Below are 19,691 nucleotides of genomic sequence, written 5' to 3' on the forward strand. Positions count from 1 at the left end.
ACCAGGCATTTCTTAATTAATTTCTTAATTCTTTATCCATATTTTTAAAATCTTTATTCATATCCAGTTTGCCTCCTCCATGGCAAACTGCTGGGGTCCATCTTCACTGACCATCTAAAGGGCTTTGTGTTTTTTACCAACCATTGTATCCATAGTTTAGTTCATAGACTGGGCAGAGGATAATGGAATGAGGTCTACCAATGTGGATTGGGAGGGATAGCCTACTGACATTTTCAGTTAATTAGGCCCATACTCATTTTCGATACCTAAATAGTCAAAACCATCTCCAAACGCTCTCAAAGTCAACGCTCATCACTCACACGGACATAAGTCAATTACATAGGCCTAGTAAACATTTAATAGTCCTATACTTCCAAATCAATAAATTACATTAGAAAACCAAATGAACAATTCATTAATTGTGGGATCTCTCGACATAGACTAGTGGTATTTTGTCTCCATCTGCTGGCAAACCAAGGACAATGTTCAGAATAAAACGTGGCTACACAAACGACAGGTTATTTTATTTCGCATTTTATTTTGTACAGTTGGGCTATATTCCTCTACTTCTCATTAGCCTAATATGGGGCCATCATTGCAAACGTAGAGTTGTTTATATTTGCAAAAAAATCAAGTCAAAACTAGCCTACGTTGAAAAGCTGTGTAGACGCTTCTGTGAATAAAGACGCTTCTTTAAAAAAGAGCATCAGGTTCTATATTGGCTTTACAAAACGCATCCAACGTGTCCAAACAGACGTAGCCTATATTATGTGTAAGAAATTGTAACAAAATCTCATTGTTGTAGCCTATTCGTCTACGGAGACTGACTGTAAACAACTCCATTTTCACCGGCGCACGCAGAGCCGCAGTTTGGCTTCATATAACCAAGTGCGTAAAAGTCCTTCCGCTAGACGAATTAGTTCCTTCCGATTTTGAATATTCAATTGCTGCATGTCTGAACAAATACAAGTCGTGTGAATTACACCAAAAACAAGCAATATCAGACTCAGGAACAGGCTTGAACAATGTTTTTTTTTTATATATATATCTTTGTAAAACCACAATAAGCTAAAAATGGTGGATGAATACTGGACTGTGGCACAGTGTCACAGCTGCGTAGCTGTGGGAGTTATTGAAAAGACGGGCTGTGAAAAAAATATACATTGCATGGTTATATTAGGTATTCTCCCAAGGAGAACCCACAAAGATACGTAAAAATGCCTGGAATGATGGATAAAGGGTCGGAGTATCTCGGAAAGGGACGCTCTAACGGAACAAAAAGCCCTTCAAATGCATCGAATGGACATTTTTCTGATGAGAGTGGCAGTGACGACGAGCACGGTAGAGCCTCGAACACTCATTTTGTCACACTGTACATGTATTATTTTGAACGCGAAAAACAGAAAAGGGGTCTATTAATGTGTTATACACATTTTTCCTAATTGCAGATGTCGGAATGCGTGTGGGATCCGATTATCAAGCCAATATACCAGAATTTGATCCTGGTAAGGTTATGCTTGATCTACCTGACTGTATTCTGGTGGTAGCCTCGGTATAGGTTATGACAGTACATTTAAATGAACCTTCTTACTTTACAACCCATAGTCAGTAGTCTTTTATTTCAGAATTGAGCCAGATGTGTAGAGAATTATGGGCCCATTGAAAGATGTTGTCCATGTTTGGTTTATAGAAGCGTTTTGAAACATTTCTATTCCGAGGCTATACTGCTATTGGTCTCCTTCAACTGAATTGGCTTTTTGTTGCTATCTAAACAATATTAACAACAATAAAGCAGCCTCTTTAGTCCTGCATGTATTGCTTTAATTAGGCTGTTAAAATGACATGAAATTACACCATATGAAAATGTGTTTTTTCTAATTATGTATTATATATTTTTCTGTAGGTTCTACCAAGTACAGTGATAAAGATAGTGGGGGAATGTTGGTGTGGTCTCCATATCACACCATTGTCGACCCAAAATGTAAGTCAGTTTGGTTTTCACATGCATCTTATTTCTAAAGACAACCCAAAGTTGATTTTACAAAAATATTTATAAGTAGTTAAATTAAACTATGATTTTTTCCCCCACAGTGGATGAATATATTGCCATTGCAAAAGAGAAGCATGGATATAATGTTGAGCAGGTATGTCTGTTTTTTAGGATTATTAGGGCCACTTTTACTAAGCTTTTTCACCGATGCAGAGAATCCACCTTATTTTTCAAAATCATATGAAAAACTTGAAGCATATTCCCAATTTAAAAATTTTCCAATCCCCCCGACAGGCCTAAAATTTACAACTGTGTGAAAGCTCAGCAAATTTGACCCCCAATGTATTAATAAACTACCACGACATACTTAAAAATAACATATTCAAATGTTATTTAGGGGAATACCTATTCTAGTTCTGTTGCTCAAACATTTCTGGCTCAGTGAAGCCCCATAGACCTGCCTGGTGTCCATTCTCAGTAGATTCCACTCGTTGCTGTCCCCCACAGGCATTGGGCATGCTGTTCTGGCACAAACACAACATTGAGAAGTCCCTGGCAGACCTGCCCAACTTCACCCCCTTCCCCGACGAGTGGACCGTGGAGGATAAAGTGCTGTTTGAACAAGCCTTCAGCTTCCACGGAAAAAGCTTCCACAGGATTCAACAAATGGTAACATACATATATTGATATACAGTATATTTTACTTGAATGTGTGTCTGTATACTGTTCATACAAACATACACAAGCAGTCTGGATGAATATTGCAGTTGAATTTAAGGTAATTTACGCTTGAGCCGACATCACCGTGAATGCAACCTCTGTGAACGTTGGGGTGATTGCCTTTAAAAGGCACATTGTAAACAGTGCAGTGCGCTTTTCAACAATGCGCCTTTGATTGAATCCCGGCTTTAATGTAAGTATAAGCGATCGATTGGTACCATTTTCTCATCTGTTGTAGTTACCAGACAAATCCATATCCAGCCTTGTGAAGTATTACTACTCCTGGAAGAAGACCCGGTCCAGAACCAGCCTGATGGACCGCCAGGCCAGAAAGCTAGCAAACCGAAACGCCCAAGATGACAGGCAAGAGTTGTAGCTCGGCTTTTACTACTGTCTGTGAAATTCCAAGTGGTCGGAATCCAATAATGATTTGCTTTTCTTGACATTAGTGAAGAAGAAATGGAGGAGGCCAACCCCGTCGAAGCAAACGATAGTGATTACGACCCCACCAAGGAGACGAAAAAAGAGGTACGTTATCTAAACTTTAGAATTTAAACTGATGGAATGGCAGTTGGGATATATCAAACAGTAATCAGTGACCAGCATTCACTTACAATGAGTAGTAGAGTAGACAGACGCCAAAGAAAATAGTGAAGGAAAATGCAAGGTGTTATGATGTGGGGGGGAAGATTAGTGTTAGGATATACAGTAGACAAAGACACTACCCAGGATACACTTCCACACTCCATCCCCAGGTGGCAGTAACCTTGTCCAGGTATTGAGCCTGCTTGATAAGCACATCAGGTGCTGCCAATTAAAGGTGATCATCTGTCAGTGTCCCAGCTTGCAAGCTGTGAGGTTGCTAGATGGTTTGGTGGCCATGAGGCCTTTCGTTTAGTTTTGAATCTTTAGTTTAGTCATACTGGTTTGTGGTTTCCTTTTTGTATGCATGTATTTTTGTCACCATCTGAACAAGTGATAATCCACTTGGATGACCACGAGGTCAAGAGAGAGAGAGCTAGCCCTGGACCAAGATAAGATTGCTGTCTCCCTGGGCACATGTGCCTCCAACACGGTCCTCCAATGCTGATTTCTCACAAATGCAGACATTCAGGTTACAGACCATGTAACTAGGCCTAGGACCACTAGATAAAGCGAGTGAAACAATATCCGTAGGCTAGTTATTGGGTTAGTAACAAAGGTCACACTAAAAAGGTACAGTAAGCGATGCATAAAGTAAACGCAACAGGGCCGATTTCCGCAACAACTAAGAGCGTTTGAAGCACGAGACTAAACTTTTACACAGTTTTGGTTCCATAGCTATTACGTTGTAGCAGTGAGACGCACACCCATGCACTAGAATCCTGCACCAGGTTGGATACCCACTGTTGACCTGCAAAAAAAAAATTCTGGCAGGTTGAATGAAAAGTCTTTCAACCTGTGGGTTGGATCGCAGTTCAGAACAATTATATTGCAGGTCAAAAGTTTTAAATCAACATTTCTTTTACAAACCCAGGAGCTTGTTGAATTTTTGCGATTTCCATTATGTGAACGGTGAGCCAGACATAGTCTAGGCTACCAGCCACACAGCGAGAGTGGAGCAGGGAGCTATTCATTATTTGTGTGTTGTTGAAACGTTCCTAATTTGTCCATGTGCTGACCTTACGTTTCCTTCCACCACGCAACAATACGTACGTTTATTTTCCCCTGACTCCTAGCTCACGCAAAAATGGCTAACGTAACAGGAGAAATGGAAAGAAAGGTTATGATGGTGGATTACACCATCGTGGAAACATACTCCGCGAGTGAAATCCCCGGTTTGGAAGGATTTTGTAGTCATTGTGGACAAGGAGGACAACAACCCAGTAGATGGATACACAGCCTGCAAAAGTGCAAGCAGGTATTTGTTTACGATAATTCAGTTAATTATCAATTAATTATTACATTAATTCAGGTTTTGTTCATTTAGACCATACGCAGGCTATATAAAGTCTAAACCTACTAAATAAATGTAGGATATTTTTGCAGCCTATAGCTTATTCGATTCTGGGATTTGTTTTTATTTGGTTCAATTAAACTATTTGATTATCTAAACAATATTGAATGTAAAGGTATTGTTTCGTTATGTCGCCTATAGGCTTTAATTAGGTAAGAAGGTTAATTATAAGGATTTTTTCCAAAGCGATTTCAATTGTCAATGTGCGCCGCATTAAGGAAATAAGATAAGGCTATCGTTCTTAATTCATGGCATGGTTTCCTTTTATCCAAATGTTTAATAGACATGCAGACAAATTCTTTCATGCAGGGAGGGGAAATAAAATTACATTTTATTTGTCACATGCGCCAATTACAACCTTACAGTGAAATGCTTACTTTACAAGCCCTTAACCAACAATGCAGTTAAGAAAATACAAAAAAAAGTAAGAGATAAGAATAACAAATAATTAAAGAGCAGCAGTAAATAACAATAGCGGGGCTATATGCAGGGGGTACCGATGTCGAGGTAATTTAGTAATATGTACATGTAGGTAGAATTATTGAGGTGACTATGCATAGATAATAACAGAGTAGCAGCAGCATAGAAGAGGGGAGGAGGGCAACGCAAATAGTCTGGGTAGACATTTGATTAGATGTTCAGGAGTGTTATGGCTTGGGGGTAGAATCTGTTTGAAGCCTCTTGGATCTAGACTTGGCGCTCCGGTACCGCTTGCCGTTTGGTAGCAGAGAGAACAGTCTATGACTAGGGTGGATGGAGTCTTTGACAATTTTTTGGGCCTTCCTCTGACATCGCCTGGTATAGAGGTCCTGGATGGCAGGAAGCTTGGCACTGGTGATGTACTGAGCCGTACACAATACCCTCTGCAGTGCCTTGCGGTCGGAGGCCGAGCAGTTGCCATACCAGGCAGTGATGCAACCCGTCAGATGTTCTCGATGGTGCAGCTGTAAAACATTTGAGGATCTGAGGACCCATGCCAAATATTTTCAGTCTCCTGAGGGGGAATAGGTTTTGTTGTGACCTCTTCATGACTGTCTTGGTGTGCTTGGACCATGTTAGTTTGTTAGTGATGTGGACGCCAAGGAACTTGGTGAAAATGGGGTGTGCTCTGTCCTCTTTTTCCTGTAGTCCACAATCATCTCCTTTGTCTTGATCACGTTGAGGGAGAGTTTGTTGTCCTTGCACAACACGGTCAGGTCTCTGACCTCCACCCTATAGGCTGTCTCAACGTTGTCGGTGATCAGGCCTACCACTGTTGGGTCATCAGCAAACTTAATGATGGTGTTGGAGTCATGCCTGGCCGTGCAGTCATGAGTGAACAGGGAGTACAGGAGGGAACAGGAGGGGACTGAGCACGCACCCCTGAGGGGCCCCCGTGTTGAGGATCAGCGTGGTGGATGTGGTGTTACCTAACCTTACCACCTGGGGACGGCCCGTCAGGAAGTCCAGGATCCAGTTGCAGAGGGAGGTGTTTAGTCCCAGGGTCCTTAGCTTAGTGATGAGCTTTGAGGGAACTATGGTGTTGAACGCTGAACTGTAGTCAATGAATAGCATTCTCATATAGGTGTTCCTTTTTTTCAGGCGTAAAAGGGCAGTGTGGTGTCTGTGGATCTGTTGGTGCAGTATGCAAATTGGAGTGGGTCTAGGGTTTCTGGGATAATGGTGTTGATGTGAGCCATGCCCAGCCTTTCAAAGCATTTCATGGCTACAGACGTGAGTGCTACATGTCAGTAGTCATTTAGGCAGGTTACCTTAGTGTTCTTGGGCACAGGAACTATGGTGGTCTGCTTGAAACATGTTGGTATAACAGACAGACAGGGAGAGGTTGGAAATGTCAGTGAAGACACTTGCCAGTTGGTCAGCGCATGCTTGGAGTACACATCCTGGTAATCCGTCTGGCCCTGCGGCCTTGTGAATGTTGACCTGTTTAAAGGTCTTACTCACATCAGGTGCGGAGAGCGTGATCACACAGTCATCCGGAACAGCTGATGCTCTCATGTATGTTTCAGTGTTACTTGCCTCGAAGCGAGCATAGAAGTTATTTAGCTCGTCTGGTATGCTCGTGTCCCTGGGCAGCTCTCGGCTGTGCTTCCCTTTGTAGTCTGTAATAGTTTACAAGCCCTGCCACATCCGACGAGCGTTGGAGCCGGTGTAGCACGATTCGATCTTAGTCCTGTCTTGATGCTTTGCCTGTTTGATTGTTCATCGGAGGGCATAGCTGGATTTCTTACAAGCTTCCGGGTTAGTCCCGCTCCTTGAAAGCGGCAGCGCAACCCTTTTAGCTCAGTGCGAATGTTGCCTGTAATCCATGGCTTCTGGTTGTACGTAGAGTCACTGTGGGGACAGCGTCCTCAATGCACTTATTGATAAAGCCAGTTACTGATGTGATGTACTCCTCAATGCCATCGGAAGAATCCAGGAACATATTCCAGTCTGTGCTAGCAAAACAGTCCTGTAGTTTTGCATCTGCTTCATCTGACCACTTTTTTATAGACCGAGTCACTGGTGCTTCCTGCTTTAATTTTTGCTTGTAAGCAGGAATCAGGAGGATATAATTATGGTCAGATTTGCCAAATGGAGGGCAAGGGAGAGCTCTGTGTGTTGAGTAAAGGTGGTCTAGAGTTGTTTTCCCTCTAGTTGCACATTTAACATGCTGATAGAAATGAGGTAAAACTGATTTAAGTTTCCCTGCATTAAAGTCCCTTTCCACTAGGAGTGCTGGCTCTGAATGAGCAGTTTCCTGTTTGCTTAGAGTGCGGTTTTAGTGCCAGCATCTGTCTGTGGTGGTATGCAGACAGCTACGAAAAATACAGAAACTCTCTTGGTAGATAGTGTGGTCTACAGCTTATCATGAAATGGCCTAATACTCTGGTCATCATTTAAAAAAAATAAGTTGATGTTATTTGGCGTGTCATAGATCGGCTCTTGGAACAATTCTATGCTGGTGGGTCGTGTTGCGGAGAAAAATCCGCCTTGATATCGGGTGGGGCTCCGTGCAGGACTCTACCATGCATATGTGCAGATACTCTGGTACTGTGAGAACACAGTCTTGCATTGCGCTCATCTAAATATCAGTGGTGCTGCTCATGGCAACTTCATATCGCTGAGTCTCACTTCTTAACACTTCTTATAACTTGCAAAGGCTTCAGAACATACGCACATCCAGGTACTTTTTTGCAGGTGTGTCAGTTATAGGTGAACTCATTACCAATTAAAATGAGAGTGCCACAATCATCTTCCCAGGTGATTTTTCATTGATGCCTGATGAACACCGGAGAGTCGAAACGTATCAATAAAAATCACCTGGGAGCATGAACAGCAGTGTGCGCCGTTTCCTTTTATCAGACCTCTTAAAACATGCTCCCAGGTGTCATGTCATATGTCCTAACAATGACCCAATAGATGTTACGAACAGTTGCGACAGCTAATAGGAAGTTTACCCACGCCTCTGCAGAGCCACACGGAGCCCCAGCCCCTGAGCTCCTCCAAGATTGGGCTCGGCCGACGGGAGCACCTGACGCTCATGCACCGGCACCACTCGCAGCGCTCCAAGTGCCGGCCGCCCAAGGGCATGTACCTGACCCAGGAGGATGTGGTGGCAGTGTCGTGCAGCTCCAGCGCTGCCAACACCGTTCTTCGGCAGCTGGACATGGAGCTGGTGGGCCTCAAAAGACAGGTGAGCATTGGGGGATTCTGGTCTCAATGCAGGGCAACCTGGGTCCTCAAGGTGCTTGAGTTGAGGCTTTTTCACAGTACATTTTAGTCATTTATTCAGAGCAACTTATAGGAGCAATTAACGTCCTCTTAACCGCTAGGCTACCTGCCACCTTAGTGCTTGAGAATCTTTGGCTGTATCCTGAAAGTAAAAGATAAATACACAATATATATATATATAGTCAAAGTAAAGAAAACCCCTTGAATGAGTAGGTGTGGCCAAACTTTTCCCCCTTTGCTATGAAGCCCCTAAATAAGATCTGGTGCAACCAATTACCTTCAGAAGTCATAATAAGTTAAATAAAGTCCACCTGTGTGCAATCTAAGTGTCACATGATCCGTCACATGATCTCAGTATATACAGTATATACCTGTTCTGAAAGGCCCCAGGGTCTACAACATCACTAAGAAAGGGGCACCACCAAGCAAGCGGCACCATGAATACCAAGGAGCTCTCCCAACAGGTCAAGGACAAAGTTGTGGAGAAGTACAGATCAGGGTTGGGTTATAAAAAATGATCAGAAACATAGAGCACCATAAAATCCATTATTAAAAAATGGAAAGAATACCACGACAAACTTGCCAAGAGAGGGCCACCCACCAAAACTCACGGACCTGGCATGGAAGGCATTAATCAGAGAGACAACAAAGAGACCAAAGATAAACCTGAAGGAGCTGCAAAGCTCCACAGCGGTGATTGGAGTATCTGTCCATAGGACCACTTTAAGCTGTACACTCCACAGAGCTGAGCTTTACAGAAGAGTAGACAGAAAAAAGCCATTGCTTAAAGAAATAAATAAGCGAACACATTTGGTGTTCACCAAAAGGCATGTGGGAGACTCCCGAAACATATGGAAGAAGGTACTCTGGTCAGATGAGACTAAAATTTAGCTTTTTGGCCATCAAGGAAAACGCTATGTCTGGCGCAAACCCAACACCTCTCATCACCCCGAGAATACCATCCCCACAGTGAAGCATGGTGGTGGCAGCATCATGCTGTGGGGATGTTTTTCATTGGCAGGGACTGGGAAAATGGTCAGAATTGAAGGAATGATGGATGGCGCTAAATACAGGGAAATTCTTGAGGGAAACCTGTTTCAGTCTTCCAGAGAATTGAGACTGGGACGGAGGTTCACCTTCCAGCAGGACAATAACCCTAAGCGTACTGCTAAAGCAACAATCGAGTGGTTTAAGGGGAAACATTTAAATGTATTGGAATGGTCTAGTCAACGCCCAGACCTCAATCCAATTGAGAATCTGTGGTATGACTTAATGATTGCTGCACACCAGCGGAACCCATCCAACTTGAAGGAGCTGAAGCAGTATTGCCTTGAAGAATGGGCAAAAATCCCAGTGGCAAGATGTGCCAAGCTTATAGAGACATAGCCCAAAAGACTTATAGCTGTAATTGCTGCAAAAGGTGGCTCTACAAAGTATTGGCTTTGGTGGGGTGAATAGTTATGCATGCTCAAGTTCTCTATTTTTTTGTCTCGTTTCTTTCACAAGAAAAAAATATTTTGCATCTTCAAAGTGGTAGGCATGTTGTGTAAATCAAATGATACAACCCCCCCAAAAAAATCTATTTTAATTCCAGGTTATACGGCAACAAAGTGGGAAAAATGCCAAGGGGGGTGAATACTTTCACAAGGCACTGTACTACCCCTCCCTTGTCACAACACAACTGATTGGCTCAAACGCATGAAGAAAGAAATTTCACGAATTAACTTTAACAAGGCACACATGTTAATTGAAAATCATTCCTCATGAAGCTGGTTGAGAGAATGCCAAGAGTGTGCAAAGTTGTCATCAAGGCAAATGGTGGCTATTTGAAGAATCTGAAATATATTTTGATTTGTTGAACACTTTTTTTGGTTACTACATGATTCCATATGTTATTTCATAGTTTTGATGTCTTCACTATTCTACAATGTAGAAAATAGTACAAATGATGAAGAACCCTTGAATGAGTAGGTGTGTCCAAACTTTTGACTGGTACTGTATATATACACAAATGTGGACACCCCTTCAAATTAGTAGATTTGGCTATTTCAGCCACAACTCGTCTGTCCTCAGTTGCAAACACTCACTACCGAGTTCCAAACTGCAATGTCAGCACAAGAACTGTTTGTCAGGAGCTTTATGAAATGGGTTTCCATGGCCGAGCAGCCGCACACAAACCTATGATCACCATGCGCAATGCCAAGCGTCGGCTGTAGTGGTGTAAAGCTTGCCGCCATTGGACTCTGGAGCAGTGGAAACGCGTTCTCTGGAGTGATTAATCACGCTTCACCATCGATGTCCGACGGACTAATCTGGGTTTGGCGGATGCCAGGAGTTACCTGCCCCAATGCATAGTGCCAACTGTAAAGTTTGGTGCAGGAATAACGGTCTGGGGTTTTTCATGGTTCGGGCTCTAGCCCCCTTAGTTCCAGTGAAAGGAAATCTTAACGCTACAGCACACCATTACCTTCTAGATGATTGTGTTTCCAACTTTGTAGCAACAGTTTGGGGAAGGCCCTTTCCTGTTTCAGCTTGACAACGCCTCCGTGCAAAGCGAGGTCCATACAGAAATGGTTTGTCAAGATCGGTGTGGAAGAACGTGACTGGCCTGCACAGAGCCCATCGAACATCTTTAGGATGAATTGGAATGCCGACTGCATGCCAGGCCTAATCGTCCAACATCAGTGCCCAACCTCACTAATGCTCTTGTGGCTAGATGGAAGCAAGTCCCCGCAGCAATGGTCCAACATCTATTGGAAAGCCTTCCCTGAAGAGTGGAGGCTGTTATAGCAGCAAAGGGGGACCAACTCCATATTTATGCCCATGATTTTGGAATGAAATGTTCAAGCAACTGTCCACATACTTTTGGTTCATGTAGTGCATCAGCACTACTTACTGCATTGTGGTGTTCTAAGCATATGTACGGTGAATTAAAAAAGGATTCACACCCCATTGACTTTTTCGATATTTTGTGTTACAAAATGGGATTAAAATGGATTTGTAATTTTTTGTCAATGATTTACATGTCAAAGTGGAAGAATGTTAGTGTTTTATTTTTCTTAAATTCTCTTGAATACATGTATTCAACCCCCTGAGTCAATACATATTAATCACCTTTGGCAGCGATTTTAAAGCTGTGAGTCTTTCTGGGTAAATCCAAGAGATTTAAAAAATATTGCAAATATTGTACATTCTTCAAGCTCTGTCTAGTTGGTCATTGCTAGACATCCATTTAAGTCTTGCCATAGAGTTTTGACTTAAATCAGCTTGAAAATCTAACTACACCACTCAGGAACTTTCAATGTCATCTTGGTCAACAACTCCAGTGTATATTTGGCTTTGTGTTTTAGGTTATTGTTCTGCTGAAAGGTGAATTTGTCTCCCAGTGTCTGTTGGAAAGCTGACTGAACCAGGTTTTAATCTAGTATTTTGCCTGTGCTTTGATCTATTCCGTTTCTTTTTATCCACCCCCCCCAAAAAAAAGTCCTTGCCGATGACAACCATGCCCATAACATGATGCAGCCACCACCATGGTTGAACATATGAAGTATGGTACTCAGTGATGTGTTGAATTTGCCCCAAGCATAGCGCTTTGTATTCAGGACAGTTAATTAGCCAATTTGTTTGCAGTTTTACTTTAATGCTTTATGGCAAACAGGATGCATGTTTGAGAAGAAAAAAAATTGTACAGGCTTCCTTCTCACTCTTGACATTTAGGTTAGTATTGTGGAGTAACTACAATGTTGTTTATCCATCTCCAGCTATCTCCTATCACAGGCATTTAAACTGTTTTAAAGTCACTATTGGCCTCATGGTGAAATCCCTGAGTTTTACTTCCTCTCCGACAACAGAGTTAGGAAGGACGCTTGTATCTTTGTAGTGACTGGGTGTATTAATACACCATCCAAAGTGTAATTAATAACTTCACCATTCTCAAAGGGATAATCATTGTCTGATTATTATGATTTTATTATTTAATGTACCAGTAGGTGCCCTTTGAGGCGTTGGAAAACCTCTCTGGTCTTTGTGGTTGAATCTGTACTTGAAATTCACTGCTCGACTGAAACGACTTTACAGATAATTGTTTATGTGTGGGGTACAGAGATGAGGAAGTCATTTAATAAACGTATCTAAACACATTGCACACAGTGAGTCCATGCAACTTATTATGCCACTTGTTAAGCACATTTTTACTCCTGAACGTATTTAGGCTTGCCATAAAAGGGGTTGAATACTTGAACTCAAGACATTTCAGCTTTTCATTTTTTTTATTAATTTGTAAACATTTCTAAAAACATAATTCTACTTTGACATTATGGGGTATTGTGTTGTAACAACAAAATGTTGATAAAGTCAAGGGACGTGAGTACTTTCTGAAGGCACTATGAATTTATCCCACAGGTTCAAAATGCAAAGCAACTGAACAGTGGTCTGAAACACAGGATGGAAGCGGGCATTGATGACTTCAGGCTGCCAGAGGTATGTGCCAAATGTTTAGATTTCAGTGAGAAAGGGACCTAGTACAACGCTTATTTCTCAAATGGTGTGCACAAGTTTGTTTATATCCTTGTTAGTGAGCATTTCTCCTTTGCCAAAATAATCCATCCACCTGACAGGTGTGGCATATCAAGAAGCTTATTAAAACAGCATGATCATTACACAGGTGCACCTTGTGCTGGGGGGCAATAAAGGGCCACTCTAAAATGTGCAGTTGTCACAAAACAGTGCCACAGATGTCTCAAGTTGAGGGAGTGTGCACAATTGGCACGCTGACTGCAGGAATGTCCACCAGAGGTGTTGCCAGGTCATTTAATGTTCATTTCTCTACCATAAGTGGCCTCCAACGTTGTGCTAGAGAATTTGATAGTGAGGCCGGTTGAACTTGTGTAACCAGGCCAGGACCGCCACATCCGGCTTCTTCACCTGCGGAAATGTCTGAGACAAGCCATCCGGACAGCTGATGAAACTCGTCGTCCTCACCAGGGTCTTGACCTGACTGCAGTTTGGCGTCGTAACTGACTTCAGTGGGGAAATGCTCACCTTCGATGGCTGCTGGAACACTGGAGAAGTGTGCTCTTTATGGATAAATCCCAGCTTCAACTGTACCGGCCAGATGGCAGACAGCATATATGGCGTCATGTAGGCGAGCGGTTTGCTGATGTCAACGTTGTGAACAGTGCCCCATGGTGGGGGGTTATGGTATGGTCATGCATACGCTACAGACAACTGCATTTTATCTATGGCAATTTGAATGCACAGAGATAGCGAAGAGATCCTGAGGCCCATCGTCTTGCCATTCAACCCGCCACTATCACTTCATGTTTCAGCATGACAATGCACAGCCCCATGTCGCATAAATCTGTAAACAATTCCTGGAAGCTAAAAAAAATTCCCAGTTCTTCCATGACCTGCATACTCACCAGACATGTCACCCACGACAGTGTGTTCCAGTTCCCGCCAATATCCAGCAACTTCGCACACCCACCGAAGAGTAGTGGGACAACATTCCACAGGCCACAATCAACAGCCTGATCAACTATATGCGGAGATGTCGCGCTGCATGAGGCAAATGGTGGTCGCACCAGATACTGACTGGTTTTCTGATCCAAGCCCCAACTTTTTTTTTTTTTTAAAGCTATCTGAGACAACAGATACATCTGTATTCCCAGTCATGTGAAATTCATAGATTAGGCCCTAATTAATTATTTTAAATGAACTGATTTCCTTATGAACTGTAACTCAGTAAAATCTTTGCAATTGTTACATTTGTTTTTGTTCAGTGTATAATACCAGGTATTCTTTGTCTGTTCTAGTGCAACCAAAAAGTTAATGCCCGCTGGACAACAGATGAACAGCTTCTGGCAGTTCAAGGTAAACCTACGTACTTTGTGCGTTTGTAGTCAGCTCATGTTCTTGTCCATGGCCCGTCAGTCTGTTTACCTCGTGCAATTTCAGAATATTTGTTGTTTCACCAGGTGTCCGGAAGTACGGCAAAGACTTCCAGGCCATTGCCGACGTTATCGGTAATAAGACGGTAGGGCAGGTAAAGAACTTCTTTGTGAACTACCGCCGCCGGTTTAACCTGGAGGAGGTGCTGCAGGAGTGGGAGGCGGAGCAGGGAACTGGCACCCCCAACGGTGACACTGCCACCTCTGGCGAGGAGGGGAAGAACAGCTCCAACACCCCTTCTGGGAAGAGTACGGACGAAGAGGAGGAGGAGGTGGTGGAGCGTTCCTTTATTCCCCTAAAACAAAACAATGTTTACCTTCCCAGAAACACCTTCTGTAATTTCGCTATAGTTAGCTATGGGAGTTGGCCTCCCACAAGCCCCCTCTGCATGCAGGTTTTTGCTCCAACAAATCTCTTAACACTGCAGTTTCATAAACATTCCTTCATAAAAAAGGTGTCTTAACATTATAATCAGGGCATAAGCAGTTATGATTGTGCCAAAGCTCCTAACAATGTTAGTTGTTTGTAGAAATATCTGAATGTGGTTGACTAATGGTCTTTTACTCCTTGCATGGTCTAGCTAAGTATTATTTCATAAGCAGTGGTAGATGACCATGCTATACAGTATAGAAAATAATCTAATACAAACACTGCATGACCAAAAGTATGGACAACTGCTCGTCGAACATCTCATTCAAAAATCATGGGCATAGGTCCCTCCTTTGCTGCTATAACAGCCTCCACTCTTCTGGGAAGGCTTTCCACTAGATGTTGGAACATTGCTGCTGGGACTTGCTTCCATTCAGCCACAAGAGCATTAGTGAGGTTGGGCACTGATGTTGGGCGATTAGGCCTGGCTCACAGTTGGTGTTCGATGGAGTTGAGGTCAGGGGTCTGTGCAGGCCAGTCAAGTTCTTCCACACCGATCTCGACAAAACAAATCTACACACAATACCCCACAATGACAGAGCAAAAACAGGTTTAGAAATGTTTGCTAATGTATTTTTTTTTTTAAACTGATCACATTTACATAAGTATTCAGACCCTTTACTCAGTACTTTGTTCGAGCACCTTTGGCAGCGAGTACAGCCTTGAGTCCTTGGGTATGACGCTACAAGCTTGGCACCCCTGTGTTTGGAGAGTTTCTCCCATTGTTCTCTGGAGATCCTCTCAAGCTCTGTCAGGTTAAATGGGGAGCGTCGCAACACAGCTATTTTCATGTCTCTCCAGAGATGCTTGATCAGGTTCAAGTCCGGGCTCTAGCTGGGCCACTCATGGGCATTCAGAGACTTGTCCCAAAGCCACTCCTGCGTTGTCTTGGCTGTGTGCTTAGGGTCGTTGTCTTGTTGGACTGAGGTCCTGAGCACTCTGGAAAAGGTTTTCATCAAGGATCGCTCTGTACTTTGCTCCATTCATCTTTCCCTTGATCCTGACTAGTCTCCCAGTCCCTGCTGCTGAAAAACATCCCCACAGCATGATGCTGCCACCACCATGCTTCACCATAGGGATGGTGCCAGGTTTCCATACGTGACGCTTGGCATTCAGGCCAAAGAGTTCAAGCTTGGTTTCATCAGACCAGAGAACCTTGGTTGTAATGGTCAGAGTCTTTAGGTGCCTTTTGGCAAACTCCAAGGGGGCTGTCATGTGCCTTTTAAGGAGTGGCTTCCGTCTGGCCACTCTACCATAAAGGCCTGATTGGTGGAGGACTGCAGAGATGGTTGTCCTTCTGTAAGGTTCTCCCATCTCCACAGAGGAACTCTGGAGCTCTGTCAGAGTGACCATCGGGTTCTTGGTCACCTCCCTGACCAAGGGCCTTCTCCCATGATTGCTCAGTTTGGCCGGGCAGCCAGCTCTAGGAAGTGTCTTGGTAGTTCCAAACGTCCTTCATTTAAGAATGGAGGCCACTGTTTTCTTGGGGACGTTCAATGCCTAGACACAATCCTGTCTCGGAGCTCTACGGACAATTCTTTCGACTTCCTGGCTTGGTTTTTCCTCTGACATGCACTGTCAACTGTGGCACCTTATATAGACAGGTGTGTGTGTGGACATGATTTGGAACGGCACGATCAATTGAATTTACCACAAGGTGGACTCAATCAAGTTGTAAAAACATCAAGGATGATCAATGGAAACATGATGCGCTCAATTTCGATTCTCATAGCAAAGCGTCTGAATAATATGTAAATAAAGTATTTATGTTTTTAATAGATTTGCTAAAAATTCTAAAGACCTGTTTTTGCTTTGTCATTATAGGTATTGTGTGTAGATGGGAGAATAACACATTTTTTTTTTTAAATCTATTTTAGCATAAGGCTGTAATGTAACACTGTGGAAAAAGTCAAGAGGTCCCAATACTTTTCCGAATGCACTGTATGCTGTAATGTATTGCCCATCTGTGTTTTGGTCTGAAATCCCAACTCACACCTCTCTCTTCCAGGGCCAGGTGACCCTCTCGTCAGGCCCTTCTCCCGCTGCCACTTCCTCTACAACTTTCCAGACCCTGGTGACGTCGTCGGCAACCTCGCTCAACCAGCCGCCCCCGCTCCTACGGCCCTCCCTGCCGGCCACCCCAGCCCTCCACAGGCAGCCGCCCCCTCTCCAGCKGCKGGCCCGCTTSCRKCABCCCCGGCCCGCGCTCAACCAGCCCCCCCCKCTCKTCCGGCCCTCCKACCCGCCGCCCCCGCGCCTCAATCCCCGGCCGCTTGCCCCGACCTCAGCCCCCACCTCCACAGGGTGCCCAGGCTCCAGCCAGCCGCCCCCCACCCTGGTGGGCATCCCATCGGAGACGCCGTCCTCCTCGCTGCACTAAGTGTGTGCAATGGCGAAGGAAGAAAACTGAAAAGTCTTGGTCGTTTTTTTTTTTTAACTTGGTCGTTTGTTTGCTTGTATTTTTCTTGACAATGATCTGTTGTTTTCCTGAAGGTCGTCAATCGTTGGTTGTTATGAGGAAATTATGTATATTAATGAGAAAAGTAAAACCGTTGAAGTTTTTAAAGTATATGTATATTAGGTTAGGTCTTAGTTTTTTTATTTATTTGAAATCACTTTTTTTTATTCACTCATCTTTAATAGACTTGCTTAGATGTTATGTGTTAGTGATGTTAAAGATTTACTAGAAGCATTGGTCCTTTTTGAAAGTGTTCTTGGCTTCTGGTTAATGTATATTTTACAAACTGGCAAAATTTGCAAGTAGTATATAAACAAAAGGTATATTGAAGACACTATGATGGACAATACACACAACTAGTGAAAAGGTGGCGTTGCCGTATTTCTGTTGGATTCTTTGATTTGCCGTAACGCATATTTGTTCTTTGAGCGAATATTAGACGTTGAACTTTTATATAAGCATTATTTATTTTTCTACTCGGTGCTATGGACTTGACTGATTTTTGCCTATGCCCAGTATAATAATAACCATTGTGTAAGTGCTCTTACACATCTAGGACAACTGTATTTACGTGATTTAATTGATCTAAACTGGAAGAAACCGATTGAAAAAAATGATGAAATTAACTTGTTTAATGTAATATTAAGCTACGAGGATGTCACTGTCAGTGAATTGATTGTTGTAGTCAGAGAGCCACATTTTCAGGAATTTGTTTCAATGATTTTCATTTAAGATATATTGAAGAACAAAATGTTTGACTTCTGTACAGTTGTGTAATTTGTTTGCTTCATTTTAAACCGTGATGATCATAACTTAAACAAAATCCAAAAGCGTGGTTTTAACGGTCGCCAGTCAGTAATTCCCAGTGTAAGATGTGGCATAGTCCCTAACATATCCATTCAAATATTTTTAACATGTTGTTTTCTGTTGTCTGTCCAGCTACGATCAATAGTTTTTTACCAAGTTTTGGGAATGAATTAGTGCCACTTCATGTTCGGGGTTGAAAGATTCCGTAAAATGTTATATGTTCTCCAGAAATCCTGGTTGGAAGATATCTGGAACGTTTCTCAAATTCTGCCTAATCACTGTTAAGGAATTGGAGGAGGAAATAGGCTAATTCACTACTGTACATAGTGACAAGCTTTAACATGTTGAAATGCGAACTTAAATGACCTTTGAACCACTAATACACTGAGTCATTAATCCTTTCCTGTGGAAATAATGTGGCCAGAAGTACGTATAATCATGGACATTGAGGACTTGCATTTTGCCTTAAAAATATATGACATTGTGTTTACTATGCTATTCGCTTGCCATTATTTCGGTCTCTCGTTGCACTTGCATTTCAATCAAGTGTCTTTCAAACATTTTTCAATTCCATGTCTACTGTAGTACATTTATTTGGTTTGTCTTTGTCCTATGTTGTCATAGTAAATTATTACATTTCCCTGCCTGCTTATATTGAAATGAATATTGCCCCAAAAATATAGCATACTAGTGCAATCCCAAATATACAACTAGAAATGTAGCATTGAAATAAAAAAAAACACATTTGGAATTGTTGCATAGTTTACCTTTAATTGATTTGTCTACTTTAGCCCAAATCATTTTATCAGCATCCAGCATTGTTTCTGCTATTTGATATGCCTAATTGACAATTTAATGGTTTCCCAAAATCATCACGCTTCAATGTAACTGCTGTGGAATAATTCTAAACAAATGCAATTAAGTAGTATAGTTAAATAGCATAGGCTTATGTAAATAATACCTCCACACTGGGCAGACATCAGTTGGTCTAGTTTTGGTTACCATGCCATTGGATTTAGGTTAAAGGTTGGGTGGGAAAAAAATATGCCCTTAAGTTGACTTTTTGCAAATACAGTCAGTTTCACGTTGATTCATCAGTTTTATAAATGGTTAAAATTACGTGGAAACAACGTTGATTCAACCAGTTTTGCCATGCATGTAAAAACATCAGCTGTGCTTCTTGGTGGTCTTGACTTACTAGGCCTAGGGCCTACATGACTCTGTTGTAATGTATTTGTTATATTAAAAAGCAGTGTCAATGTGCTCAACATTTCTAAATGTATGCATGTTATTTTCGACCACTTATTACATTTCCATATGCTCAAACGTGTAATATAGCAGTATTATAAGCACCACTGTGACGTTTGGGTTTGATAGAACTACTAGCTCCGTGAACTGTAGCCTATAGTTAAATTATCACAATGTATTTGAAAATAACTAGAAACTTCCCAATTTTTCAACTCTCAATTTCCAGCAAATACCATTTTAAACCTGTGGATGCATACAAAAGGGACGATTTCTTCAGCACCCTACCTCGATACGCTTCAGGGAGGCTATGCAAGGTGCCAAAACATACATTTTATTTTACCGCGTTTCAGGATACGATCATTTAAAGGGTGTGAACCGTG

The 19,691-nt window shown here is 42.4% G+C and overlaps 1 protein-coding gene across 1 annotated transcript; it reads left to right on the plus strand.

Annotated features, from left to right (window-relative positions):
* Window positions 1-944: 944 nt before the first annotated feature.
* LOC112070307 (REST corepressor 3) lies at window positions 945-19,331 on the plus strand. Its single transcript, XM_024137722.2, has 12 exons — window positions 945-1,341; window positions 1,449-1,505; window positions 1,904-1,981; window positions 2,092-2,144; window positions 2,498-2,659; window positions 2,949-3,073; window positions 3,160-3,238; window positions 8,161-8,382; window positions 12,822-12,899; window positions 14,234-14,291; window positions 14,396-14,640; window positions 16,807-19,331. The coding sequence occupies exons 1-12, from the start codon at window positions 1,218-1,220 to the stop codon at window positions 17,176-17,178; spliced, it is 1,653 nt and encodes a 550-aa protein (XP_023993490.1). The 5' UTR covers window positions 945-1,217; the 3' UTR covers window positions 17,179-19,331.
* Window positions 19,332-19,691: the final 360 nt, after the last annotated feature.

The sequence above is a fragment of the Salvelinus sp. IW2-2015 genome, unplaced genomic scaffold (assembly GCF_002910315.2).
Source record: "Salvelinus sp. IW2-2015 unplaced genomic scaffold, ASM291031v2 Un_scaffold1283, whole genome shotgun sequence".
Taxonomy (NCBI): Eukaryota; Metazoa; Chordata; class Actinopteri; order Salmoniformes; family Salmonidae; genus Salvelinus; species Salvelinus sp. IW2-2015.